The sequence below is a fragment of the Puntigrus tetrazona genome, chromosome 12, assembly GCF_018831695.1.
Source record: "Puntigrus tetrazona isolate hp1 chromosome 12, ASM1883169v1, whole genome shotgun sequence".
NCBI classification, from domain to species: domain Eukaryota; kingdom Metazoa; phylum Chordata; class Actinopteri; order Cypriniformes; family Cyprinidae; genus Puntigrus; species Puntigrus tetrazona.
Genome location: NC_056710.1, coordinates 7636210 through 7662766, shown reverse-complemented (window position 1 = coordinate 7662766; position 26557 = coordinate 7636210). Strand labels below are relative to the sequence as shown.

The following is a 26557-nucleotide window of genomic DNA, read 5'->3' as shown; positions in this document are numbered from 1 at the left end:
ACATTTGAGTAACAATGGTGCAAAGCAGGAAGAAAGCAGCTATTGGCGCTTCATAAATGAATCGCACTTCTTAGGAGGGCGACTGATTGATTAAAGGCGTTCAAGAACAGTGATCAGGTCATGATGTCATTGTCAGCTGATGTTAAAGCATTTTCGTTGCTATCAGTGTGGTCGACTGAGGCTGCTCACTTTTGATTCCAGTACGCTGCTATGGAAGTTGGGTGAGTTTCCCCACAGATATTCGGTGCTTATGACCATTTAATAAACATCCAGCTCAAGACGATCATGCTTATTAATGTGATGTAAGGAGCTACTGTGTAATTGCAGCGATTAATACTTTTTGTCTTTGCGCAGACTGACTTTCGTGCGGTTGTTATTATGTACATAATACATTGGCTGGCGTTACCTGTCATTCAAAACCATTCCGGTGTGCAACGTGAACTGCCTTCGTTTTGCGAAAACTCGGGGTTGTAAAATGAAACATTTAAACCTCGATTTAACAACAATGTGCGTAAATACAATATAGACCACTGTCTATTTAATTTACAGTATTTTTGGTGGCGTGAAATGTTTAAATTATTATCATTTTCCTATTTTTGCATTTGGTTTGGCTCTCATGTAGCCTAATGAAGTACAGCAGTGATGTTCAGCAATGTTTGTCTTGCAGCTTATTTTATCTAAACAAACAAAGCTTTAGATAGGTTGACCTTGTATTTTCACGTATCCTTACTTTACAGTCACGTGTTACACGTTGAGCAACTCTAAACAATCTATTGAAGGCTGTTGACGATTAGCATAGATTTTTAACACGGGTTTATTTAGGTGTTAATTCACTGTTTGTGAATGTTTGACAGAAAGATGTCGTGGCTGGTGTTATCACTGGTACTGCTTGCATTTGGGCTGGTTCAGTGCAGGCCACCTGTTGAGGACAAGACAGGACTGGACCCTGAAGTAAATATGAACATCGTAAGTAGCCGGCGGTTACACATAACATGTACTAAGTTGCAATGAGTGCTCTTTATTGCTGTCCAGCAAATTATCAATGAACGCTAAAACGCCAGCGAATAAATTCAGGTAAATTGGGTCACATTTGCTATTTATTGCAATGATATCCCATGAGGACAATACTGTTCATACGCTATGGGTACAATACTGTTTACTTTCTGAAAATGAAGTCACTGAATTGTAATATAGTGTGAATAATGAGCTCGAGCTTAAAGTAGAAAAACATTTGATTCGGAGACCCCAGCTAAGAAAAAATATGCAATTTGGTGCGAATGTTATTATTTATATGTCCAAAAATAAGATGAAATTCTGATAGCTTGTAATGTAGGGATGTTTATAACAGCATAATGAGGTGTAGACAAAAATATTAATTATTCTAGCTTTAACTACTTTAGCTAACCATATAAATGTAATGCCTTATTAAGTCACATGCTCTAAAGAGAAGTGGATTCATTAGTTGGCCTAAGAAAATACATTTTGCCCTTTGCCTTCCCATGATTCATTGTGGCTCTTGGAAGCTGAATGCAGAAGACATCATCATGTTATCACTTGTAAAAGTGAAGTGAAATGTAAATACTAAAATACAATGTATTTGAAATACATTTACATATTTACCTGGATGTGCTTAATAAAGATGCCCTGCAGTTGTACGTTCGGTATACTTAAAATCTGCTGAATTGGAAAAACTAATTTTGGGCTTAATGCAATTTAATCGGTCAGAAGTAGCGTTGAAGTATTTAATTGTGCTGAAGCGGCACTAATAAAAGTATACTTCAGGAACACTTTAAATAGCTTGCATTTAAAGACTGATATTTGAAATCATGCAATCTTATAAATTGGGATATTACACATTTAAGGCTTAATGTCAAGAAATGTAAAAAAAAAAAAAAAGCTATGTGCAATAAAGAAATAATTTTAATAATAATTTTATATAAGTCTTAAGTGAGATAAAAAATGTTAAGAAAAATTAACTGCAATGTGCAATAAATAAATTATTGTATATAATCTTACTTATAAATATGTTATGTTAGCAGTAAAGTTAGTATGGAATAAATGTGTGAATAATGACATTTATGTATTTATTTTTTTACTAGGATAAGATCTTGGTTCATAAGTATTTAAAAAAATTAATTTCAGCATGTGAAACAGGGAAGAGAAACATAATTTACCAGTTCGGCTATTTTTATTTTTCATAACTGACATTAGACAGATTTATGTAACATTTTCTCACGGACTCGGAAAGGAAACTGTACGCTAAATGACATTTGTGCACTTTCATGTGTGGTTAGATATGAAACAAGATGACTCGGTTTAAATAATGATATCTCATAATCATTGTTTGACAATTTGCACAGGTCAAGTAACCATTTGCAGAAATGCTGATAAGACAGTGATTTGTTGGTTTTAATACAATAACCGGTTTTTATATACACATTTCACCTACTTGCTTTCCCGAGGAGGCTATTGAGCTTGCAAAATTTGTCAATTGGGCTTAAAAGAATAGTTTACCTAAATATCTAAAATCTGTTTTATTTTTAGATTTGATCTTGATAGGACAATTAAAAAACAAACAAACAAAAAAAAAACCCAGAATTTTTATTACTTCCCTTCAAAGTGATGATATAACAGAAGTAGCAACAGACATTTGGATTGTGATGTGTATAAAGGAATATTAGAAAAGGAAACATTTTGTTTTATACATCAGTAGTTGATTGGATGGAGGCAGGTCTGAATGCGAGCTTGCAGGCAATTGAAAGTAATTGGAATGGTACTGAATGGTGAAGATGTACTGGTGGACTAAATATATAAAAATAATAATATGTGAAGTGTTTAATACCTATTTGTTAAATGGATAGTTTGTATGCAATGTATGGACATGGGTATGTTGCTTATGTTCAGATCAAAGCATAAAGAACCTATCCACATACATACGTTGCATACGTTGTTTATGTATGTGATACTCTCCAAAATGGCACTATAGGGTGATGCAGGGAGACAAATTGTTGAATAAAACCAATATTTTTTGTTTTCTTTAGAATGACGCAGGTGAGAAAATAATGATAGATTTTTCACTTTTGGGTAAACTATTACTGTAAGTCTATCTTGAACTACTAAAAAGTGAATGAATGAATGATGTAGAAATGAGCTCAGAGCCGTAACGAATTGCTTACTTATAGTTCTATCCGAATTTTTATGATTTGGAGCATCGATTTGCTCTTGGTGGCAGGGAAACTATATTATATTCTTTATAATGAGGCTGTGAAGTTGTCCGTGTTTTCAGTAGTTGGTCGCATTTTGCATTTCATCAGACTTTCCTCTTGCATTTTCATTCTGCAGAAGTGCACAAAATATTTCTTGTTTCCAACACATACTATTTCTGTATAAAGAAAAGAGAGAGAGAGAGAGAGAGAGAGAGAAGCACATCCCCCCAGTGCTTACTCTCCCCATAATGTGTGTTGAGCCAGCAGTGGGTTTATCCTTAAGTGGCCTAAAGTAGAATGAGCAGACAGAAGACCCAGGGGGAGTGGGAAATTGCAGAGCCTTTAATTATGCATGGGGAGATTGCATGGCAGGCCTGGAACCAACAAGCTCACACAGTTTCTTTGAAGTCTCTGATTATAATTTATCTCATATCTGGAGGAGGAGGAGGAGCGGTGTGACACCATACAGCTGAAATAATTGTGCTCTTGAAAAGACAAATGACTAAAACTAAGAATTTAAGCTGAACTGGTGTTTTCTATTTTCATTATATTTAGAAATACTGCCACGTTGATGACATTTATTGTAGACCTTAGCAAAGAAGAAATGTAGCTATTCTTAAAAAAAACCTTATGCCTTTTATTTCTTCTTCAAATGGATGACATTGTACCGCTTTCGTCAGAATAGAACAATGCTCGTGCTATTTTGAAGTGTTGTATTGTCTAAAGAGAGAACAAATGTTTGCGCGGTCCTATTTCATTTCATTTATCTTACATGGAGGTGTGTTTTTATTGATTTCTCCATGCTGTCATGCATCTCGTAGACTTTGCCCATTGCTCACCGTTGTGTTTTTCTCTCGTAGAGTGAGATCATCAGACACTGGGGCTACCCAGCTGAAGAATTTGAAGTGGTCACTGAGGATGGGTACATCCTGAGCATCAATCGAATCCCACACGGGGTCAAAAACAAGGATGGACAAGGTAAAGGTCTGAATTGGCGTGGCAAAAGAGTTGAATGAGCCCATTCATGCTTCTCTTTGGGTTATTCTAAATTATTAAACATGGGAGCTTTTTGTCCTCACTGAAGTGGCCTTCTGAATGTCTGTGAGATGAACTCTGAATTCTCACATTCATTGGTTCATTGTGAAGCCGTTATGAAACATACCCTGTCACATGAACTCACTGGGTGAGATGTTCACCTCTGAACCTTAACATCTTAACATCCCGTGGTTTTTAATAGTCACACAGAACTTTAAAAAGGGTAGAGAAGTGGTTTTAGATGAGTCAGTCTCGAATGGAGGAGGACCTCCTGTAGCACGCTCGTATAACACAACCCACACATAGGGTTCTCTTCTCATGAATATCAAGATCTCATGACCTCTCATGATGGTGTGAGGTTATTAGAAGATCCTGTTTCATATATTGATTAAGTGAGTGGGTTTTTTTTCTTGTTTTGTACTTTGGAGAGATATGATTTTAAAATAGTTAAGAATCTGATGGGATATAAATTGTCAATTGTAAAAGCTGAAAATATGGTTTATATATATTTGGAGTATGTATATATATATATATATATATATGACTTTAAAATGTTGTGATGCTTAATTTATGCGTGGGATGTAATACACTTGATTAGTTGAGGGTTTCATTTTTAATTCAATTTATTTTTTGCACGTATCAGTAAGTATTATAGCAGGTGTCTACCAGCTATGACATTATCAGCTGGAAAACAAAGGAATCTCTGTGATGATAAATCAGGCTGAAATCGGTTCAGTTCAGATGAGTGTTATTGTGGTGTTAATGTTCTCTGCCCTGTACAATAGTGCTCCTGGAATCAGTATTCAGTTTGATATTTAGCGCTCCCCATATTTCATTAATGAGCAGAGAGATCTCTAAAGCTCATGCTCTCACACTAATCTCGCCAGGGACGCCACTGGAGCGGAAAACCAATTCAACAGCCATACATCAGCTTCCACTCTCCCTCGCTGTGCTAACACAATGTCTCATGTTTTTCTAAATGAGAATACATTTCCCTGACACAAATCCCTCTGCTGGAGGATTTGAGGGCCTTTGAGAAACTTTGGCCTTGCGCATCTTTGCTTTTCACTCATTGCATTAGATTAAGAGCGTTGTTTGGCTGCGTTCTTGTGTTTGACCTTCAGAATAAAATTGGCTTATGCAAATGAACGTGTGGAAATCTGTTCGGTACATTTATAACCGCACTTAATCAGGAAGACTGGGAATTTTGAAGACCACGTTAACAAGACAAACCCTGTGAGCCGTTTTTCTTTTACGGTGATCTTAAAGCTGCGCGTGCTAAGAGCTGGTAAACGTTAATAATAAATTCAGATATATGATAAATAAGTAAAGAGCCGCCGAGCTGTTTGTTTTTAGCGGGTGGCTGGTGCTGAGTGGTGTGATGTTGGGTTTGAAAAGCACTGAAGCTCTGAGGTGGCGCACGGGATATGCAACTCATTTCCTGCTGTCCCAGTTCTCCAAGTCACACGAGACACTGCGCTGCTTGGCGCGAAAGAACACCAAGGAATGACAGCACTTTTTTAGAACCATGTGGGGTTTTCTCACCTGAGAAAATGAGAAAACACTCCCATTTGTTTCACCTGATCTAGTAATTTAGTAAAATACTTTAAAAATGCAATCCATACAAGCAAATTACTTTAGTACTTTAACTCTTCTGTAACAATTTTAGAGTTAAAATCATTTGTTGTTTTAATATCAAGTAATTATTTGATTTTTGTCGATTCTAGTGTGTTTGTAATTAGATAAAATTGTCTTTTTCCTTTTTAATTGCTCCACTCATAATTAATATTAGAAAAGCTTTGGTGGTTCATCAAACAATTAGAAACAGAAAAAAGAAAACAAATAAAGAGACAAACCTGCAGGTACACCTCATCAGATACACTGAGTTTTATGTGAAGGCAGGATTAACATTAATCGATTATATTTGTAAAAACTAGTTTTTACATTGAAAAATATTTTTAAAATTAAAATAATATCTCAAATGTGTTCAGTCATTTAAATCAAAGTTTTCCTGAAAATATAACATTTCTCATTTTAAGTTGAAATTTCTCACAATCATACTCAACCGAAACAAACTGATTAATACATGAGGTTTGAAGCAGTGATTTCCTATGAACTTCATTTCCCATAAAACCAGTCTCACTCATTGTGCAACTGCTCTCCTGGGATTATTCTGCAGTTATGTAAAATAGAAAGTCTTCCAAAGTCTTGCTGTGCGAGTTGCAGGGTTAAAGGGGGTAGAAGGAATGGCTGGTATGAAGTCAAACAATGCTATCAGCTCAAGGTCTGTTTGTGCTACTAAGAGGACCAGCTCACATCCTGTTTCTGACAGATATTCACGATAAAGGTCCCAAAAAAGACAGGATGGCATTATCAGCGTAAAGCTAATGCACATACTCCCTCTGCTGGCCAAACATGTAATAAAAAATGCATTGAAGTAAATTTCATTCAATTTACAATTTCCATTGAAAGATTTTGATCTCTTTATTTATATTTCAGAAGCCAAGCCTGTAGTGTTCCTTCAACATGGACTTCTCGCTGCTGGAAGTAACTGGGTGACAAACCTGCCCAACACGAGCCTGGGTTTCCTGCTAGCCGACGCTGGGTTTGATGTGTGGATAGGCAACAGCCGTGGGAACACCTGGTCTAGAAAACACATCAACCTTGACCCTAAACAGAAAGAATACTGGGAGTTCAGGTACTAGAACAGCATTTTTTGGAAAGCGGTTTAGCGCGTGGTTTAAACTGTGTCACCAAACACCAACCTTTCTACTTGTTAAATATTTATAAATATATATTAAATGCATATTTTTGTATATACAATTCACAAGTCTCACGAAAAGCAAATTTATGTCATCCAAAAATACAGTAAAATTGTTAAAATACAATCACAATTTAAAACAAGTTTTTTTAAATATAGATGTTTATAAATGTAATTTATTACTGTGATTAAAGCCATTTTTTTGCACCAGCACTCTAGTCTTCAGTGTCACAGGAAACTTCGTTATAATATAATGATTTGGTACTCTAAAATATTGTCTTATTATCAGTTTTGTCAAACATTTATGCTGCTTTATATTTTTGTGTGAACTGATGCATTTTTTTCAGTTCTAAGGAGCAATTTATTTATTAAAAGTGTTTTTTTTGTATTTATTCAAGCATTCAATTCCTTTTTTTTTTTTTTTTTTTTTAGCGGATACTTGTGTGCGGAACTTGAAAACTTGTCACACTGAAAAACTTGACATTACTCTTTTTCTTGCCTTGTAAGCTTTGGTATTTCCTTCAAGGAAATGCAGATCTACTTCTCATTTCTGGTATTCTCTGTTAGATTAATAAAATGTCAGCCAGAATACTGAACTAATATATATATGTATTTGTTCTTTCTCTGTTGTTTGTGTGTGTGTGTGTGGACCAGTCATGATGAACTGGCTAAGAAGGATCTTCCTGCAGTGATAAACTTCATTACAAACACCACTGGCCAGGAGAAACTCTTTTATGTGGGCCATTCCCAGGGAACCACTATAGGTATCACACGTTCTCTGAGCATTTTATAGTGATTCATTATTTTTATGTTATTCAACAAATCGCTGGTCTACAAAATATTCTCAGAGATATGTTGTGCATTATGCATCTTCTCACACTGACAGTAGGCAAATGCATTATCATACACGTTATCATGCGGGAACATAACACAGCAGCTACAGTTCTTCACACTTTTTGCCTATGCATGATGTGATTCCGACCCCTATATATTTTTATATTAATATTACATTTTATATTACATTATATATTTATTTGTTCTTGAAATGTTAATGCGTAACGTCCTATTCTTGCTTCTCAGCGTTCATCGCTTTCTCCACAATGCCGGAACTGGCCAGCAAAATCAAGATGTTCTTTGCTTTGGCTCCTGTTGCCACAGTGGGGCTGACCAAGAGCCCCATGACCAAATTGTCTGTTATTCCAGAATTTCTCATTTGGGTGAGCATTTTGTTTGTAACACTATACTATAGCTCTGTTCCAGAAACTAGAAAACTACCCTATTGCCTGTAGTCAGCAGCCATCTAAGGATTTGTCCTTTAAAAGAAAGGGTTTGGAACACTCTGCTTAAGCAGCAGTGCTCTCGATAGATTTGTATAGTTTGACAGCTTGCAGCATAAAGAAATAAAGCGAAAATACAAATCTTTCAAAGAATTATGTTCTGCTCTCCAAGCCTGCATTCATTTTATCCAAAATACAGCAAAACCAGTAACATCGCAGAATACGTTTACTATTTAAAATAATAGTTTTCTATCTGAATATACTTAAAATGTAAATGAATCCTGTAATTTTCAGTAATCATTTTAGTATTTTGATTTGCTGCTTAAAAACATTATGATGAAACAGTTTATTCCAGGTTTCTTAAATTTATAGAAAGCCCGGAACAGCATTAATCTGAAATAAAAATATTTTGTGACATTATAAATGCTTTCATCACTTTCGATCGATTTAGTGCATCCTTACCAAATAAAAAAAAAAGATAAAAAATATTTGACTGATAGTGTGTATATGTACTACTTATATTCTTTACATGCATTGCTTCCATGTATAGCCTCTGTCCGTCAGTTCACTAGGTTTTGAAACAGAACATATAACCTCTATTTACATAATGTTTTTACACATTTAAAAATATCACGTTATTCAATATATATATATATATATATTTTTTTTCTGGTATTAGTATTAGTAGTGATGACATCACAGTAATCAGTAAAAAAGTTTTCCTTACAATTGAAGGTCATGGAAGTGGGTTTGTTTTTAATGTTATATACACCCTTGATGATAATTTATCAGAGTCATGTATTATTATTTATTTTCCATTCGTAGGATCTCTTTGGACGAAAGGACTTCTTTCCTCAGAATGAGTTGATTAAGTTTTTTGCCACCGAGTTCTGCAGCAGAAAGCCTTTAAGCGTGCTCTGCGGGAACGTCTTCTTTCTTCTCTGTGGTTTTGATGAGAAGAACCTGAACATGGTATAGCGCTCCCTTTGTTAAATCATGCTTTTTTTTTTTAATATCAGTGAATTTGAGAATGTTCCTTCATGAGTTCATCTCTCTTTTAGAGCCGAACACCTGTGTACACAACACACTGCCCAGCCGGAACCTCAGTCCAGAACATGGTTCATTGGGCTCAGGTAAAAAAAAAAAAAAAAAAAAAAAGCGAAACAGCAACAACAAAAAAACCCCTAAGAGCTCACAGCTTCTATGTGACATCTTACTAAATGTCCCTCTCCACCTGCAATACATTTTAACACACCCCCACATTATTTCCTCAAAACGTGTGAAAGCACAACCACTAGAAGTTGCAACAGTTCCTTACTCCGTCTCAGGGTAAAATGAAGCATAGTGGTAAGGCAAAATGTGTGACGTTTTTCTGAACCTGCTCGACCACATTGCCTTGCATGTGTTCTAAAATGCACACGCATACATGTCTATTTTTTTTATCGTTACCACTGTTAGGGAATTTTGTAAATGGACAGGACTCCATTGTGAACAGCCTTTGTAGACATGGCAAAGATTAATTCAGTAAGACCGTAGTTCTATGTTTCTTGTAAAGATAATGAAATGCAGACCACACCTTACCCTGGATGTCTTCGGGCTGGTTCACACTGCCCCACCAAACACCAACTTACAGAAATAACTCAAGACATTGTAAAGATATCTTTTGGATTTATGGTACGAAACAACTGCCAAGTTCACACTGATCCTAGAAACACCAGCATGGTGCAATTAAAACCACACAAAGACTGCTCTTTTTTTACAAAAGGCACCATCAAACAGCTTATCATTGTACTTCATGATTTTGCCGGTTCTTAAATAGATTTCTTGTATTTTTTTTTATACAGGCCGTGAAATCCAGTAAGCTTACGGCATATGATTATGGAAAAGCTGGAAATATGGCACATTATAATCAGGTAACGACACGAGGATGATTAAACGATGACATAATTTCCCTTTAAGCGATTTTCACAACTATACTAACTTATAGTAACTTATACTAACTATACTAAATCCTGTCTCTGGTGAGGATGAACGCGTCACTCTGAGAATCAGTAGTGTTAAAGTCTGTTCCTGCTTCTCCCCTATCAGTCGACCCCTCCCCTGTACAACGTGCGGGACATGACGGTACCCACAGCCTTGTGGTCTGGCGGGCAGGATACTCTGGCAGATCCTCAGGACGTGGCACTACTACTAACACAGATACCCAAATTGGTGTACCACCGTGACATTAAGCACTGGGAACATCTGGACTTCATCTGGGGTTTGGATGCCCCGCAAGAGATGTACAACAAAATTATCGCAATGATGAGGGAGAACGTGTGAAGAAACATTTTGTTTGAGCTGTAGGTTTTATCAGCAGTTTTTAACATTCCTTGAGCTAATACTTTCGTACCTCTTTATTTGTTCTTTCTGTAAGCAGATGAACCCGTTTGTTTGAGGTGCGGGTAATCGAATCTGCAATTTGCGAATGTAAATTTGATATTGGAAACTGAATTAAGCCTTCAAGCCATTACCCAGAGACTTTTGCGCTCATGATCAGGGGTTGCCTTTTAATGTCTTTTACAAGGACATGCACTTGTTTAATGTGTTTTTTTAACTTTAGCTTTTACTAACCACTACATCCTCAATCTCAATATACTGTAGCATTTCATGACCCGTCTTATCGCCTTGTCATTTAAATCGACTGATTTTTGTAAAACATGACTAGAAATAAACATCCACCGAAGAAAAAAAAAAAGAAAACTTCACTTAGTGAGAGGTTTTACTTTTAAACCAACAATTTGACACAATCCAAATCTTACAGTGATTAAAAAAAACTAACACTTTAAAAACTGAATATACATACATTAAATTAGCAGTATACAATATGAAGAATATCAACAACACAAATACGCTCTAGTCAAATATGCTATATAATATATAATATAATATAATATATTAATTATAACAAGGTGCGGTTCAAAGTGTAGATATTGTGATAACTGGTGAAAACCCAATCTTATACTCAGCTTGAGTGAATTGTAAAGGACCCCACATGAAACGGTCTTCTTCTCCCATGTCCTCTATTAATACTCACATTGATTTGGTTAACATTGTAACAATTTTGTGGAATTGTAGTCTCCTTGCAATATCTAGCGGGGTTTCGTGATTCTGTAAAGGAGACACAACGTCACACAATGTGGTTAACAGAGAGTAAAGAGTAAACTAAATTATCGTTTCACGTCACAGATCAACACCAGTTTCAAATCCTGTCGATCTCTGCCTAACGTAACTTCTCAAAAACGCTTACTTTCGGTGACATTTATCATTCACTTACAAAATGTCTTGAGTTCCGACATCAAGAGAATGATTTGCTTTCTTCATTTTCACCTTATCAACCGTGTGGAGTTTAAAAGTTACGTGCTATAAAATAACTTACTTTGTTCTGTACCGAAACATCTGCATTTTTCTCCAACAACAGTGGAATGATTCTTTGACTTTTTCTTTGGCATGCATAGTGAAGTCCAGTGTTCCCCTTCTGAAAAAAGCAAAGCTGCACAAATTATACTATGAACATCCTTTTAAGCATGATAATTGTCTCTTAATTACATAATTTCCCATAATAATAATAAACAAACATGATGAGTGTTGTACTTACATAGTCTACAGCATTTACTTCCACCTTAGCGGCCAACAGAAGCTCCATCAATTTTACATTTTTCCTTTGCTTCTCTTCCTTTTGAGAGATAAAATGTACAATGCTTTAATATTGTCTAATTAAACACATTTAGATCAGTCAGATTAAATTAAAGTCAGATTACATAAATGATAGATAGGAACGCATTTAAAACGCCACAAAACACTTTCAATTCCTAAAAACTAATCTCAGAAAAAATTCCTGATCTTTTTCAGAAAGAAACTATGACTGAGTGATATCCGACATACCATTATAAGATAACCAATTAACAAGATAGGCATTAATATGGCAATCATCAAGTAGTCCAGGAAGGAAAATGTTCTTCTCGTGGCATAGTGCAAACAGGTTCTTTCTTTCTAAAAGGAAGGACATACACACGAATATGTTTAAACAAGCAAGCCGACTGCACAAAATAAACAATCATTAATTAAACGTACCACAGGGTGAGTCAAGAAAACATTGTGCATTAAAATGAATCATTGTGACTCACATCAATACAGCAGCATTACAAACCAGGATTCAAACACAATTTGTGTTTATGCAATACCTTATTTCTAATAGACACATTTGCATTGCAATCTAGAAGGTATTTGACAGTCCTGAGGTTTCCCCGTCTACAGGCCGCTATGATTGGCGTGTCTCCTGTTCCTTCATCTTGAACGTTTACATTTCTGGGATCAGCTGAGATCAGTTTTTGCAAATTGTGGATGTCATCATCATACGCTGCCTGACACATTGGCTGTGGAACGAAAGTAGGACAAAATACGATTACAAATAAGCACATACAACATACATCTTATGTCTAATACATTAATTAACAGTAAAACAATTAAAGGAGGCAAGTCATTTTTGAGATCAGATGAGCAAAACAGGTTCGGTGACATCCCAAGCATGACAGTTAGATATCACAAACACACCCTTTCCAAATATAAAATTACAGCCAAACCCACCCCCAAATGTTATGTTTCATTTACATAAACACTGTATATGAAAATGTATTTAAGCAGTTCTGTATTTTTTTTAAAAATTCTCTAGGACAATGTGAAACTGTATTGTCTGTGAACCTGTGTTAAACTCCGAAAAGAGAAAGTGTTTGGCACTGGCACGTTACAAATGTTAAAATAATCCAAATTTTACTCAGTAGAAAAACACGTTGACACAGAATTGAGATATGACGAACAAAAGCCATTAAGCTGTTAGAGATTAAATTGAGCATAACACGATCAGTCGATTATCACAATCATCATCAGTTACTTGAGCCAAGTCAGTAGTTTTCTAAAGAAAGTAAAATCACAACACGTGTCAAAGGACTTACTCACCTCTGAGTACAAGATTCCCATTTGGCTGCTTCTGTCCCTAAAGGGAAACGAAATGAAACTAGTAAATCCTTATTGCAGACTCTGAAATGATAAAACTAAGAGCTCTTTGCTAACTTGTTTGCTTCCTACCTTGCGCACGGTGTGAAACATCGCTTCAGAGAAGGGTGTGGTCATGTAACAATGACGCATACGTCATGACGCAATCAGTGCCGTTCAGGTGTGTAGCGGTTTATTCCCGTCAGTTAACATACATAATACTCATTTCCTCTCAACAGAACATTGAATAGACTGACTAACATGCTAGCCTTAACTGGTATAATGAAAACAGTTCCTTAAGTAAGAAGAACAGCATTTCTTAGCTTATTATTGTTGCTGTAGCAGTAAACGGAAATTCAAAGCATTCTACTGGAAGTCACTCACTGCTATGGTGCCATCCATGGAGAAGCAAAGAAAAAGGTCTATAGCACAGTATTATGAAATTGCAGTTATTGCGGCAGCCCTACATTTAATTGACTGAATCATGCAGTGAAAGAACCCAGACGGTAAGCGATTGTGGGTCACTTCAGGCAAAGATGCGGCAGTGCTGGCCTTCTTATGGCCCAGATAAAATGGATGTTAACCTAAAGTGGCTTATACGTAAAATAACAAAAATATATCAAATCACATGGGGGCCTTTTTAGGCAAAGATTCAATGCTCACAGTAATATGTCATCTGAATATGAACCTAAATTGGCCCATCTGGCAAATAGTGGTTATGGCCGAAATATCAAATAACAAATAATGGGCCACCTTCGGCAAAAATGCAGCACAACAGACAAGGTCTAATCTTGGTATAAACCAAATGTGGTTCTCACATGTGGCAGCAAATGTGTCCCAGCTGTAATAAGACACATCCGGGACACTTTTGGCAAAAACATGGCACAGTAAGCACTGGTTCATCTGGGTGTGAGTCTGAAGTGGCCCACATATGATGAAGCAAATGCGGCCCAGCTGTAATAAGATGCACCCGGGTCAGTTTTGGTAAAGATATGGCACAATAAGCACTGGCTAATGTGGCTGTGAGCCTAAGCTGTCCTACATTTGGCATGGCAAATATGCCCCAGACAGGAATCATTGTTGGCCCAGATCCGGCCCACATGTGGCCCAAATGGATTTCACACACACCAGATGTGGGCACTATCTGAGCCTGCAAAAGTTTCTGGGTGATTACTTTGAGTTTTTTGATCTTACATCTATGTGACTTAAATGTTGCTTTACTACATTGTATTTGGTTTTAGCCTTGTTGGATTAAAGACATATGATCTGTAAACTTTCATCTTCATCATGTGGTCTTTAATACAGTGAAGTCGTGACACTTACAGACTGTAGGCCGAGTCTGAGTGAGAAGCATTTAGATTCAAACTTGTGAAAGACTTATTTTAAAAAACTGGAACATGCCTTTGAATATTTATCTGTGACATTTGAATTGCTGTTTTGGCAAAACCTGGGTCAGGAACTTAATTTTAACATTCTGGAGGGGCTTTCTCTTTAAATTTGTTAGGTACTGTTAAAGCATAACTCACTTAAGGCTTAATGTGGCCAAAATAATGCATATTTACGATTTATGTGGTTCATTATTAGCCAACATGTGGCTGTGCAGTGGCCGGCTTGTTGACCACTGTCAAAATACCACAATTCCTTGCAGCATGTGGGCCACATGAGGAATGTGAGGAAGACCTGAGTTGAAATAAAAATCAACTGCGACGCACATTTGGGCCAGTTTTGATTTATGTAATTGGCTTACATGCTAAGGTTTACTTGAGGGTTTACAAATCTGGCAAACAACTGCCCAGATGAACATAATATGTGGGCCGGAGAAAGGTGTTGGATCTGGGCCACTATTAAAATCAATGTGTCGCAGAATTGGACCAGTTCTTCTTTATTTGGATTATTCATGGCTGACATTAGGCTTTCCTTTGTCTTGCTTGTGGCCCAAATTTGGCAAACAAGAGTGGAACGCCTAAGTGTCATCATTCTATGCCAATAGTGGGCCGGATCTGAGCCGCAGCAATTTTGGAATCTGGGAAAGCACTATTAGCACGCACTATCAATGAAAAGCTTATTCAGCTTTCAGATGATGTATGAATCTCAATTTAATTAAAAAATGTAGCCTTATGACTGGTTTTTCATAGGTTTATTGTCCTTCTTCTCAATTACAATGCTCATTCGCACTGATGGGTGCTTAAGAAGATCTTAATCACAACAAAAAAAAATTAAGTGGCCATAAATTACGGTATGCAGGACAAATATTAGGCTGCTATTTTAGAAATAGTCCCCTCCATATAAAAAAAGAACTCATAACAAGTGAACACTGCAGCACTGTTTGTTATGATTTACAGAATCATACTTCTGCTTAAACGCTTTGGTTTAGATTTAGTCTATATTTATTATTTTAAGATTTGTTTGTCTTACAGATAGAATCAGTAGTCCAGCTACTCGGAGGAGTTGTGCTCCATCTGGTGGATAAAAATATACAAACAATCTAGTTATTTCCGTGGCGTAACATTTATTAAAATAAATGCAAACCCTTCGAGAAGAACGTGTAGGCTACAGAGTCTTTAGAGTGTGAATTATGGACTCTGTATAGACTTTGGTCAATGCTTGAGAATTAATGTCACGTCTGAGAGTGTTTCTGTTTATGCAAATAAAAGCTTGTAAATATCATGATATACATGTACCTTTTCCGCCGCACAGTCGTTTCAAACCCCTTTAGCCGGTACACCGGACTCAAACCTAGTGAACTATACAGCGTTTGGGCATCAGAGAAGAATCCGGATACTGACTAGATAGGCTGCTGGTGAGGTTTTGAAACACAGCCAGTAAAAGCACCGCTGCTACAGCAGCATTTATCTGACTCGCAGAGCTCCGGGCGAACCATCTGACATCGCAGGGTTATTCGCTCTGAAAGACAGCAATCAGCCATTTTAGCCTTGCGCGCATATCCACGCCAAAAGAACAAAGCTTCCATGAGGCACAAAGGCAAAAGACCGAGAGTTTTAAACAATAATAAAAAACCTGCTCTTTTATTTACGCGAGTTGCCATGTTTTCGAACTGAATTCTAGCATGTGCCACATCTGACGATCGTAGGAATGTGGAGCATGGGATCACAGCAGCTCTTCACCTACAGGTGAGGATTTTATTGTATTTATACATACATTTTTCTGTCTTAATTTAGACCTGTGATCATTACTGTTTTGTTTTGATTTTGAACTATTTTATGTTCATTTCGAAATTGTTGCGATCTTGTCAGGTGGGAAATGTATCACTGACCGCTCACCTTGTGATTGGTTTTCTGCTGAAGTATTATATGTTTTATATGATCGGTAAGATTATGATTTTATATCTGTGTTCTTTACATTTTTGCTCGTACGCCTGATATTGACTGTTTCTTTGGAGGCGCTCCGGTTGTGAGCAGTTTAGATGTATTTATAAAATACATTTGTATCGTAAGTTTATAGTGACAGAGCAGAAGTCATGAATCAGAGAAGATTAGAAAGTATATAAAAAAGTTAAGTTAAGGTAATATTACTTATGCGTATAGTACTCATTGTTTAAATAATGCACTTAATTACAAATAAATTGTAGTAATTATGTGCTGGGCAGGAATTAGTTTTATCATTTTTTAAATTTTTACTAGTTACATTGTAAAAACAGTAATTATGGTAATAATTTAATTGTTAGACATTGTTTGAGAGATGTATTTTTACACAGCGTTAACATGTTTGCAGATGTTGACTGTGGTTTGATTTACTTGGCTCTTAAAATATGTTGAAGAACTACTCATGCCTTCTTAAAAATGCTTGTGTTTTTACTGTATAAACCCTCTTTAGACTTCAGCTAGGCATAATTTAATGTTTCGGGGGGCTATTATTTTGGCCTATAAAACATACATCTTTCAAAATAAATATTTCAATATTTTGGGCTTATTTTCTTTTCTATTTATGATGCTTAAAATCCTTTTGCAAGTACTGAGACGTGAATCCAGACAGCTGATTGAGTCATTATGTATACTACTTAATCACCTGAACATTAATGTACAGCTCATATATCATATGCGTATAATCTAGGCTACTTATTTTCTAATCAAATGTAAATTGACATTATGCAAGGCCCTAATGTTCAGATATTGTTCAGTGTTAAATCTGTCACATCTCCTGTACACTGCTTTCTTATTTTAACAGTGTATCTACTTTAAGTTGCCATGGCATCGTTAATCAAAACATTTTCTTTTATGGCGATGATACTTTTTCCATTTGTTAATTTGCAGTTTGCTGTACTCCGTTTTCAAAGAGTAGAAGAGAATGAAACAATCCAATATGTACCCAGCTTTGTGCAAAATGAAAAAGCTCACCAAGGATTTTTTTCACAGCTGAAGATATCCATGAGTCACCATATTTTGCTGCATGGTAACAAGCTGTCATAGCAACTGTAGCACAGATTCTGGAACGAATAACCGTGTTATTTGGACTGAGATGGTGAATTATATTCGATAATCCCCATGGAAATGCACAGGCCACGGTAACCATGTTAATAGATTAGGAAGAATACGCTAGGAATTCTACAGCATAGGGTTGTAGCCAAAGCTAGTGTTAGGGAACTGTAAACAAAGACCGTATCGACCCAAAGGCCTCTTAATAGCACTGCTGTAATGCCAGATATGATGTTTCTTTGCTCCTCAGTTCGGAATCGTCTTGGGAGATGACAGATGGATGCATAGGGAGGATCGAAGCCTGCCAGCCAACGTTGTAAACTCACCATGGACCAGGGCTTCAGTTTCAGCACACTGGTGAGTGGCGTTGTGGGAGGAGGAGGAGGGTGGTGGAGGACAGCTGATATTACTCGGAGGTGGCTCGCAGGGACAGAATGGCTTCCTCTGACTCACTGCCATTAGTATTCCCACTGCAGCTGCTCCGTCATTCAGATCCCTCCATCCTGGAGTGGGCGAGAGGGAAGGAACGGATGCAGCCCCCATCACACTTCACTTCCCCTCTCTGTGAATGCGTGGTCAAAAACATAGGCTTCTTATTCTGACCACCCAGAATCCTGTTCTCTAGAAATAGTGACTTTAATGTGGCTCCACACAAACATTTGCAGATTTTTGCGGCCGTACTGTTCGAAAGTCAGACAAGCTGTCATGTCCAACAAGTGTAACGGCTCGGCATTCCCTCAGTGGAGTCCATCAGTGTCCTGCTGCATGTTGATAAGACGCCCACTCTTTTCAGTGACCCTAAAACAGAGGCTCTGTTTAGTCATTAGCATGAAAGCTGGAAGCGAACTCAGCGTGGGTGCTGCTGGGTGTTCCGGTTCTCTCAAGCTGGGTGATGAACAGAGCTTATGTTGTGTTTATCGGAGGCCTGTGATGTCTTTGGGACCAAATGTTCTGTGCCACTGGCGTATGGGGACCGATCCTAGTTCAGTTTGCCTATCTAGAGCAAATTTATTTGGCGGAGCTGAATTAGGAAAAAAGTATTTAGAATAAAAGGCTGAATTTTAAATAACATCACTGTATATTTTTATCAGCAATAGTATTTCGTAGCTAATAAAAATCTTGCGCATTAGGTCACTGCTCTGTATTCTCATGTTTTTTGTTGTCCTCTCTGTTTGCAGAAGAAGTTAGCGGCCGAGCCAGATCACACTGACGTTACTCTGCCAGCAGTCGAACGTGTGCGGGCCCTTAGCAAAATGGGCTATAACATTGAAATAAATGAAGACATTGCCCCAAGACGCTACTTTCGTTCTGGCGTCGAGATGGAGCGTATGGCAGCTGTTTATTTAGAGGAGGGCAGTCTTGAGAATGCCTTTGTCCTCTACAACAAGTTCATCACGTATGTTTTTATCATTTCTTTTATTTTATATCGTTACATGTCCTACAGTATATAGAGTCACAGAAAGTATTCCAGCATCCTGGCACATTTTTGTTTTTCGACTTCAGAGCTCTCATAAAGTGTTCATTCATGGCAATCAGTTTTCACCTTTATTTTCCTATTTCACTCTTACGCAGTTTATTTGTAGAGAAACTCCCCAGTCACAGGGACTATCAGCAGTGCAACGTCCCTGAGAAGCAAGTGATAATGAAGGTAAGCCCCTGGCATGTTACTCATAGGAAGTGATGGAGCCCTGTGGCGCTCAGCCCACTGTAAATCTGATTAGCATCATGCTCAATTACCTTGGCTAGAGGACTTGTCGAGCTCCCAGCTGCTCACATGGTGGATTTGCATGTTCTGCTTTCGTTTCATGACATGACATGAAACCATGTTTAGCCAAAAGGTTCTTCCTAGTCACCTGATGTATCAATCGTTGTGTAAGAGACACATTAAAACAGCATTTTGTTGTTAAGGATGCCTTGTTCTATGGCAACATATTTCGGAAGAAAAAAAAAAATTTAGGATGTGACGCATTCAAGATTGTGTTCATTTTTCAAACTAACGGTCTGAGGTTTGTCAAAGTTATTAAACACGCTTTGCTGGTTGCTATTGGTAGTTGAATGCAAGTAGTATCGCTTTAAAGGAGTTTTTATTTCCGAGGTTTTTGCTGAACACGAGTCATCTATTTTCTGCTAGTTTTGGTGGTCTTCATTTTGTTAAATATCTGTTAACATTTTTATACACTAGAGTGTACTGTAAAAACAGACAGTGGCTAAAAGCCACAAAACTCACATAATTTAACCTCATGATCTTAATGTCTGCTGAAGGTCCCTAAATGCCAAACAAGGATGAGTAATTGGTTTAAGTATGTCTATTCCGCGCTTTTTAAAAAATCGTTATGTCCCTGAAAGCTTTAGCGCATATTGACTTGCTGTCTGTAACACAACCCCTAATGTTTGTCCCATTATCTGTTCATTATGTTCAGAAATTGCAGGAAGTGGCCTTTCCACGAAAGGACCAATTGAAGAGACTTCTCCATGAGAAATACAGCAAAGAACACAGTGAATATCTAAAGAGTCAGGTACACTGGGCAGAGTACTTCTCATTCACTGCTGTTGATCAAATTTCATATTAATTTCATTATTGTGAATATTAGTCATGATGCGTGAACTGTTTTTCAGGCTCAGGCCATGGCTGTTGACATGTGTAGTGAACGACTGCAAAAGATGTCTCTGTTGGAGGAGGAACGGCAACGTGTAGCACAGCTCAGGAAGATGCAAATCGAGTCCGAGCAGTTCCGCTACTTCGAGGACCAACTACGTAGACAAGAGCTGGCCAGTCGCAGGGATGAGGCTGTTCCCAAAGTGCCTGAACAAACCGACGGGTCCTGCTTATCCCAGACCCCGAGAAACCATGTGCGCCTTGACCCCAATCGTAACAAACCAGCGGCTCCTGTCCCCAAACCTGCAGCCACCTTAGCAGCTGTACAAAGTGAGTTAAACTATTATATAAAAATATGCAATTTCTGTTAATGTATTTGCACTGATATTTTAATAGTGTGGGGTAATGTTTTTTTAAGAATTTATTTTAACTCACCAAAGCTGCATTTATTTGATCAAAGCACATTAAAGTCAATTTGAAATATGTTTTACCTTTAATTTCAGCTTGAATGCGGTCTTCAAAGATTCATTCTAATAGGCTGATTTTGGTACTTAGTACAGGATTCTTGATATATATATATATATATATATATAAAGTTAAAAATTACCTATTTAAAATATAAATAATTTCTTGTATGTCTTTACTGTCAGATTTGATCAATTTAATGCACCATGAATAAAAAGCTTTATTTTGAACAATTTATTTATTAGGTTGATAGGTTGAGTAGGATAATGTATAGTCACCTATCACAAAATAAACCCCTTTGTAATGCTAGAAAGCTTGTAATGACCCTGAAGGGGTTTATTTATCATTAGTATCTGACTCATGTGTTATTAGCAGTACATATGTTCTTGTGTGTTTCTAGATCAGCGTGTCGAAGGCCTGAGGCGGGTTTTAATCCCACGAGACCTGACTTACAGGTTCCTCCTGCTGGCTGACAGTAACACGGCAAGAGGAATTGAGACGTGTGGAGTTCTCTGTGGAAAACTTGTAAGGCCTCAGCTGGCGCATACTTTTTTGCGAATTTGCTCATTTTTCCTAATTCTTTTCCTTTCCTGGAGTAAGCGCAAATATGGTTTGGGGAGCGTTAAAGGTCTATTGTGCTTATTTTTATATGCTGCCTTTCTCGATCACTGAAAAACTAGGAGCTTTGGTGTTGCACAGTCATTGTAAATATTAGGTGTGGATGTGTACATCCTCATACTTTCACCACAAGTGAGGCTATTCATGAGCATTACACAGAATTTCAGCGTCTTATTCTCCAACCACCTGCAAACCATCTTAATCGTACAGAAATTGCCTTCAGCCCAACGTTTTCACAAATTTATGTGTTCCAATTTTGTAATGACCTTCATTTTTACACATATATAATGCCAGAATTAAAATTTAAAAAATAATGTTAACTCATTTTGATAAAAATGGTTTATAAAATGATAAACCTCTCATTTTTAAAGAAATGTGATGAGACAGAATGCTGAATAATTTTATCAGTTCTGTTGATAATCGTTCACACATAGAAATTGTTTAGATTTGTAAATGCACATTAGCTTATTTTTAGCTCATATTTCAGACGAAACAAAACACAGCATGCTGCACCTGCTTGAGACTGTTGCTGACTTTGCTTTTTGATTATTATTTTTTTTAATAGTTTAATAATAATTGAAATATAAATATTAAATGGAAACATTAACAGTTTTTTTTTCTAACAAACTGTAACTGTTTCATCTCTATTACTAACCCTCAAACTAGAGTGAGCTTGGTGACTTGGCGATATCTGGCTTTTGCTTAACTCCTATAAAGAGTGAATTATTTTTTTGTTTGACTTTTGTTTTTTTTTGTGTGATTGTGGGAGGCTGTGACCTCTTGATATGTTGCGCCTTAATAGATCTAAAATCTGTTTGTTGTTCCTCAGACGCACAATGAGTTTGTGTTGACCCATGTGATCGTCCCCAAGCAGTCCGCTGGCCCTGACTACTGTGACATGGAGAACGTGGAAGAGCTGTTCAGTTATCAGGACCATCATAACCTTCTGACCTTGGGCTGGATCCATGTGGGTGTTTCTCTTTTTCAGGCTCTCACATATTTTCTAAAATTAAAGCTGTGAACCTCTTTTCTTCACACCTTTGGCAGGTGAAAATCTTGCTGATGACTAATTTTCGGACCCACACAGAATTTAAGCCTGCTGAAAGCGACACAAATCTATACAGTAATTTATACAGTTTTTGAGCAGCCGTCATTCACATTCCATTCCCCTTGTGTTTTCATTTTTAAGGAATTTTACAAGGGTTCGAGGAATCGTAGTTGGTCTGTGAGGACCAGAAGCAGCTAAAATGTTTCAGTAATTTTTTTAAAAATTATCTGATCCATCAGTCAAAAACCATATTATTCTAACTGTAAGTTTTATGATTCTTTGAGCCCCTAGTCCAAAATCATGGTGTATAATGCTTGGTGTATATGGTGTATATATACACTACTGTTCAAATGTTTGGGGTCAGTAAGATTTTTAATAAGGTATTAATGGTATTAATAAGAAATGTTTCTTTGGCAGCAAATGTTATGATTTCTAAAGGTTCATGTGACGCTGAAGACGAAAGCAATCTTAACGAAAGCTGCTTAACACTGAGCTTTGTCTCCAATAACATACAAAAAGAAAATGGTACTTTGAATTTGATAATATATTACTATATCATTGTATTTACCATATTTATAATCAAATACATGTGATCATGGTAAGAAATATTCAGACTTCTAAACAAGTGTATAGATAATGGTCTACTTGTATGAAGTGGCAAACCATGTACTTAAAAACTGATTCTTTACATAACTGTATTCATTTAGAATTTGAATAATCAAATATGATAGTTTCCATAGTTATCTTAGACTGATGAATGTTAAACAATTCACTGAACTTTTATTCTTAGTCTCCAGGTCAACTGGTGATCATTTTTCATGGTCGATTATTTCAGGCCTCTTGAGAACAAAGAACTACTAAATGATGCGATTTAGAATTTTTTTTGTATTTTTTATGTTTTTTATGTTTTTCTCTCATAGACACACCCGACACAGACAGCCTTTCTCTCCAGTGTGGATCTGCACACACACAGCTCCTATCAGCTCATGCTACCTGAGGCCATCGCTATTGTTTGCGCACCTAAACACAATGAGTGAGTATAACACTTAGAAAACTCCCATACCCTCCGCTGTGTTCACACAACATAAAGGCTTCTTTTCATCTGCAGCCTCTACAGTGATACATCTAATTAGTGCAGATTCATTTATTTTTAACTATAGTTGTTTGATTGTTTAACAATTGTTTATCATTTAAACATCAATGAATCATTTCAGTATTTTGTTTTTTGTTTTGTTAAACATAATGGCAAATAGATATTATATTATGATTTGTCCAAATGGATTTTTTTTTTTAAATGGAGAGATTTTCAAAATATAAAAAATAATAGTATATAAAAGTGTATAGAATCATTTATATAGATATTTTTTAGATAAATATAGACTAGAGTCTATATTTATATAGACATTTTATGAGAGAGAGAGAGAGAGAGGGAGGGAGACAGAGAGAGGGAGAGGCGGAGAGGGGAGACGGAGAGGGGGAGACGGAGAGAGAGAGACGGAGAGAGAGAGACGGAGACAGAGAGACGGAGACAGAGAGACGGAGACAGAGACAGAGAGAGACAGAGAGAGGGAGACAGAGACAGAGAGAGAGACAGAGAAAGACAGAGAGAGAGAGAGGGAGAGAGAGGGAGACAGAGAGAGAGAGAGGGAGACAGAGAGAGAGGGAGACAGAGAGGGACAGAGAGACAGAGAGAGAGAGACAGAGAGAGAGAGACAGAGAGAGAGAGACAGAGAGAGAGAGGGAGACAGAGAGAGGGAGACAGAGAGAGGGAGACAGAGAGAGGGAGACAGAGAGAGGGAGACAGAGAGAGGGAGAGAGAGAGAGAGAGAGAGAGAGAGAGAGAGAGAGAGAGAGGCTACATCTATGATAGATAGATAGATAGATAGATAGATAGATAGATAGATAGATAGATAGATAGATGGATGGATTTTTTTTTTTTGTTGATAATTTTATATGCTTGTCATTTTACTTCTTCAGCACGGGAGTGTTTCGACTCACCAGTACTGGGATGGGAGAAGTGGCCGGATGCAGGTTGAAAGGTTTTCACCCCCACTCTAAAGACCCTCCTCTGTTCACTGTAAGAACCCTCTGTTCCTGCTGTAAATATGAAAATCAGCAGCTTTCTGTGCCTTCTGTAACAAATGTTGACATCAAAACAGTAATACCTTTTAGAGAAGTGAAACACATTTTTTTATGTGTGTGTATATATATATATATATGTTTGCAGATTTGCAAGCACATTGTGGTGAAGGACGCGAAAACGACAGTTCTGGACCTCAGGTGACAGAGGAAGAGAGGAAATATTTCAGTATCAGCAAACCATTGAGAATATTTATATCTTTCTTTACTTGAAGGCTTTTTTGTATTTATTTATTTTACAAAAAGGTACTGTGAAACAGAATCCCTCAGCTACACAGTGTGCTGTGAGCAGGTTTAATGAAGTTATTGAGATGTTCCAATGGCGTTTTGTGTTTTTTAGGTCATCATGCGCTTTTTGTTCGTGGCCAGGTGTTTTTTAAAAAAATGTTGTGGTCAGATGGTACTGTCTCTTATGATCTGACTACGGTCTTTGTCCTCAAGGTGGCGTGCTTTATCAAGGTATAATACGAGGCTGCCACAACGTGAATTGATTTCAGGACATTTTAAAAGGTTTAAAAAGTGTGTGTGATTTTTGCCTTTTGATATCCAGCGATATCACTTGCAGTTCTCGTTCTAACACAATACACACTGAAGAAGAGAAATTTTCTTTTTAAACCTAACTGAATTTTCTAGTTTTGTGTATGCTGCCAGTACAAAAATAAAACAAGAGTAATTTCTAGGCCTTACTACATATTACTATCATTTTTGTGGTCGGATTGGTTGATAATTCTACTTTGTATATGCAGTCAGTTCAGATCATTTCAGGCTAATGGATTTCTGTCTTTTTTCAGCCTAATGACGCAATATGAAGTTGGCCAGTGAACTGTTTTGATTTCCAACTTAAGCATTTTTTTTCCAGTGTGGATCTGATTGCAATGGAAGTGATGTTTGAAATAAATAAACAAGATTGGGATCTCTTAGACCACACCAAAGTTCCCGTAACAGAATAAGCGAAGAAACCTAAGAGACATTACCACTGTTCTCAGGGATACATTCCCTCATTTTAAGGTCATTTTATGGTTTGAGAAGGAGACTTTTTGTCACCAGCGGAAGATAACATTTTACTTATGATGAATTGTGAACTAATTCATGCATTTCAGAAAGTGTTGAACATAACTTGTTTTTCTTGTACAATGCGGCATTGGGTTGTTTCTTTTAGTGTGTGGCTGTGTGCCAGTGGCTCCACTGAGATCGTGCTATGATGTTGTAGGTCTTTGTACTCAAGAGAGTACAACGAGGCTTATGTGTCTGTACAAGCACCATTTTTTTTCCCCTCAGCGCATTTCTTAATAAAAGCTAAACATCTGCTTTCAAATGGCATGACATATTTTTTTCAAACTGATGTTTGCACAGAACTATGAAATAAAAATCAAACATTTAGCACGATTCATTACGGCTTAACGATGCTAATACTTGCTTCAATGTGATGCGCGTTTGATTGCTGACGATTTATTTTACTTAATCTTTTTTTTTTTTTTTTTTGGACAAAAATGGGAAGAATTTAATGTATAATTTTGAATAATGAAAACATTTAAATTCTGTGTGTTCAGCAGAACAAAGAAATTCATGCATGTTTGGAAGTACATGAGGGTGGGTAAATGATGACAGAATTTTTAGTTTTGGGTGAACTATTCCTTTAAATTAACATCTTCCCATTTTAAGAAAATTATCAGTTTGATGGCATTATAGATACAAAGAACAGTTTTTTTCTTTTGACAGAAATTGCACTCAAAAGCACAAACACTAGCTTATTAAATATAGAATAAATATAAAGATGAACTAGTTTTACCTGTTAAAATGTTAATTTATTCCCATCAGTTTTTCAGATCATAATTTTTTTTATCATAAAAATATTAAAGTATAATAAACTTTTAATTAAATTGCAGTGACTGAGTACAATAAATTTAAACATTTCTACTGATAGTAAATATAATTTATATAATTTGTA

At 36.8% G+C, this 26557-nt stretch overlaps 3 protein-coding genes across 6 annotated transcripts; 2 read left to right on the top strand and 1 right to left on the bottom strand.

The window, feature by feature from the left end:
- The first annotated feature begins 35 nt into the window (after positions 1–35).
- lipf (lipase, gastric) lies at positions 36–11019 on the top strand. 2 transcript variants are annotated; one of them, XM_043253709.1, is made up of 10 exons: positions 36–221; positions 855–966; positions 4067–4184; positions 6741–6939; positions 7657–7766; positions 8083–8219; positions 9105–9251; positions 9341–9412; positions 10124–10192; positions 10368–11019. In XM_043253709.1, exons 1-10 carry the CDS (start codon positions 211–213, stop codon positions 10599–10601), a joined length of 1209 nt encoding a protein of 402 aa, XP_043109644.1. In that variant the 5' UTR covers positions 36–210; the 3' UTR covers positions 10602–11019. The 2 variants fall into 2 exon arrangements, with proteins under 2 accessions (XP_043109644.1, XP_043109643.1); XM_043253708.1 differs by lacking the exon at positions 36–221 and adding an exon at positions 389–507.
- A 3-nt stretch (positions 11020–11022) lies between these two features.
- Positions 11023–14586, bottom strand: ankrd22 (ankyrin repeat domain 22). Of its 2 annotated transcripts, XM_043253710.1 has the most exons (7): positions 13404–14586; positions 13275–13311; positions 12503–12694; positions 12204–12311; positions 11917–11994; positions 11698–11811; positions 11023–11429 (listed from the first exon to the last, which is right to left on the bottom strand). In XM_043253710.1, exons 2-7 carry the CDS (start codon positions 13293–13295, stop codon positions 11352–11354), a joined length of 591 nt encoding a protein of 196 aa, XP_043109645.1. In that variant the 5' UTR covers positions 13296–13311; positions 13404–14586; the 3' UTR covers positions 11023–11351. The 2 variants fall into 2 exon arrangements, with proteins under 2 accessions (XP_043109645.1, XP_043109646.1); XM_043253711.1 differs by having other exon boundaries at positions 11698–11796; positions 13275–14567.
- Positions 14587–15975: 1389 nt separating this feature from the next.
- Positions 15976–25924, top strand: stambpl1 (STAM binding protein-like 1). Of its 2 annotated transcripts, XM_043253707.1 has the most exons (11): positions 15990–16441; positions 17994–18100; positions 18922–19139; positions 19316–19391; positions 20164–20259; positions 20360–20669; positions 21205–21329; positions 22252–22389; positions 23391–23503; positions 24448–24547; positions 24698–25924. In XM_043253707.1, the coding sequence occupies exons 2-11, from the start codon at positions 18071–18073 to the stop codon at positions 24752–24754; spliced, it is 1263 nt and encodes a 420-aa protein (XP_043109642.1). In that variant the 5' UTR covers positions 15990–16441; positions 17994–18070; the 3' UTR covers positions 24755–25924. The 2 variants fall into 2 exon arrangements, with proteins under 2 accessions (XP_043109641.1, XP_043109642.1); XM_043253706.1 differs by having other exon boundaries at positions 15976–16441; positions 24448–25924.
- Positions 25925–26557: the final 633 nt, after the last annotated feature.

Coding starts and splice junctions, on each gene's coding strand:
- stambpl1 (XM_043253706.1), top strand. CDS start 18,071: ATGGACCAGGGCTTCAGTTTCAGCACACTG. Junction 18,101..18,921: donor GCTTCAGTTTCAGCACACTG/GTGAGTGGCGTT, acceptor CTCTGTTTGCAG/AAGAAGTTAGCGGCCGAGCC. Junction 19,392..20,163: donor AGAAGCAAGTGATAATGAAG/GTAAGCCCCTGG, acceptor CATTATGTTCAG/AAATTGCAGGAAGTGGCCTT.
- lipf (XM_043253708.1), top strand. CDS start 476: ATGAAACATTTAAACCTCGATTTAACAACAAT. Junction 4,185..6,740: donor CAAAAACAAGGATGGACAAG/GTAAAGGTCTGA, acceptor TTTATATTTCAG/AAGCCAAGCCTGTAGTGTTC. Junction 6,940..7,656: donor AAAGAATACTGGGAGTTCAG/GTACTAGAACAG, acceptor TGTGTGGACCAG/TCATGATGAACTGGCTAAGA.
- ankrd22 (XM_043253710.1), bottom strand. CDS start 13,295: ATGGGAATCTTGTACTCAGAG. Junction 11,995..12,203: donor TAATTGGTTATCTTATAATG/GTATGTCGGATA, acceptor ATCTCTCAAAAG/GAAGAGAAGCAAAGGAAAAA. Junction 11,430..11,697: donor ATGTTTCGGTACAGAACAAA/GTAAGTTATTTT, acceptor TCTCCTTTACAG/AATCACGAAACCCCGCTAGA.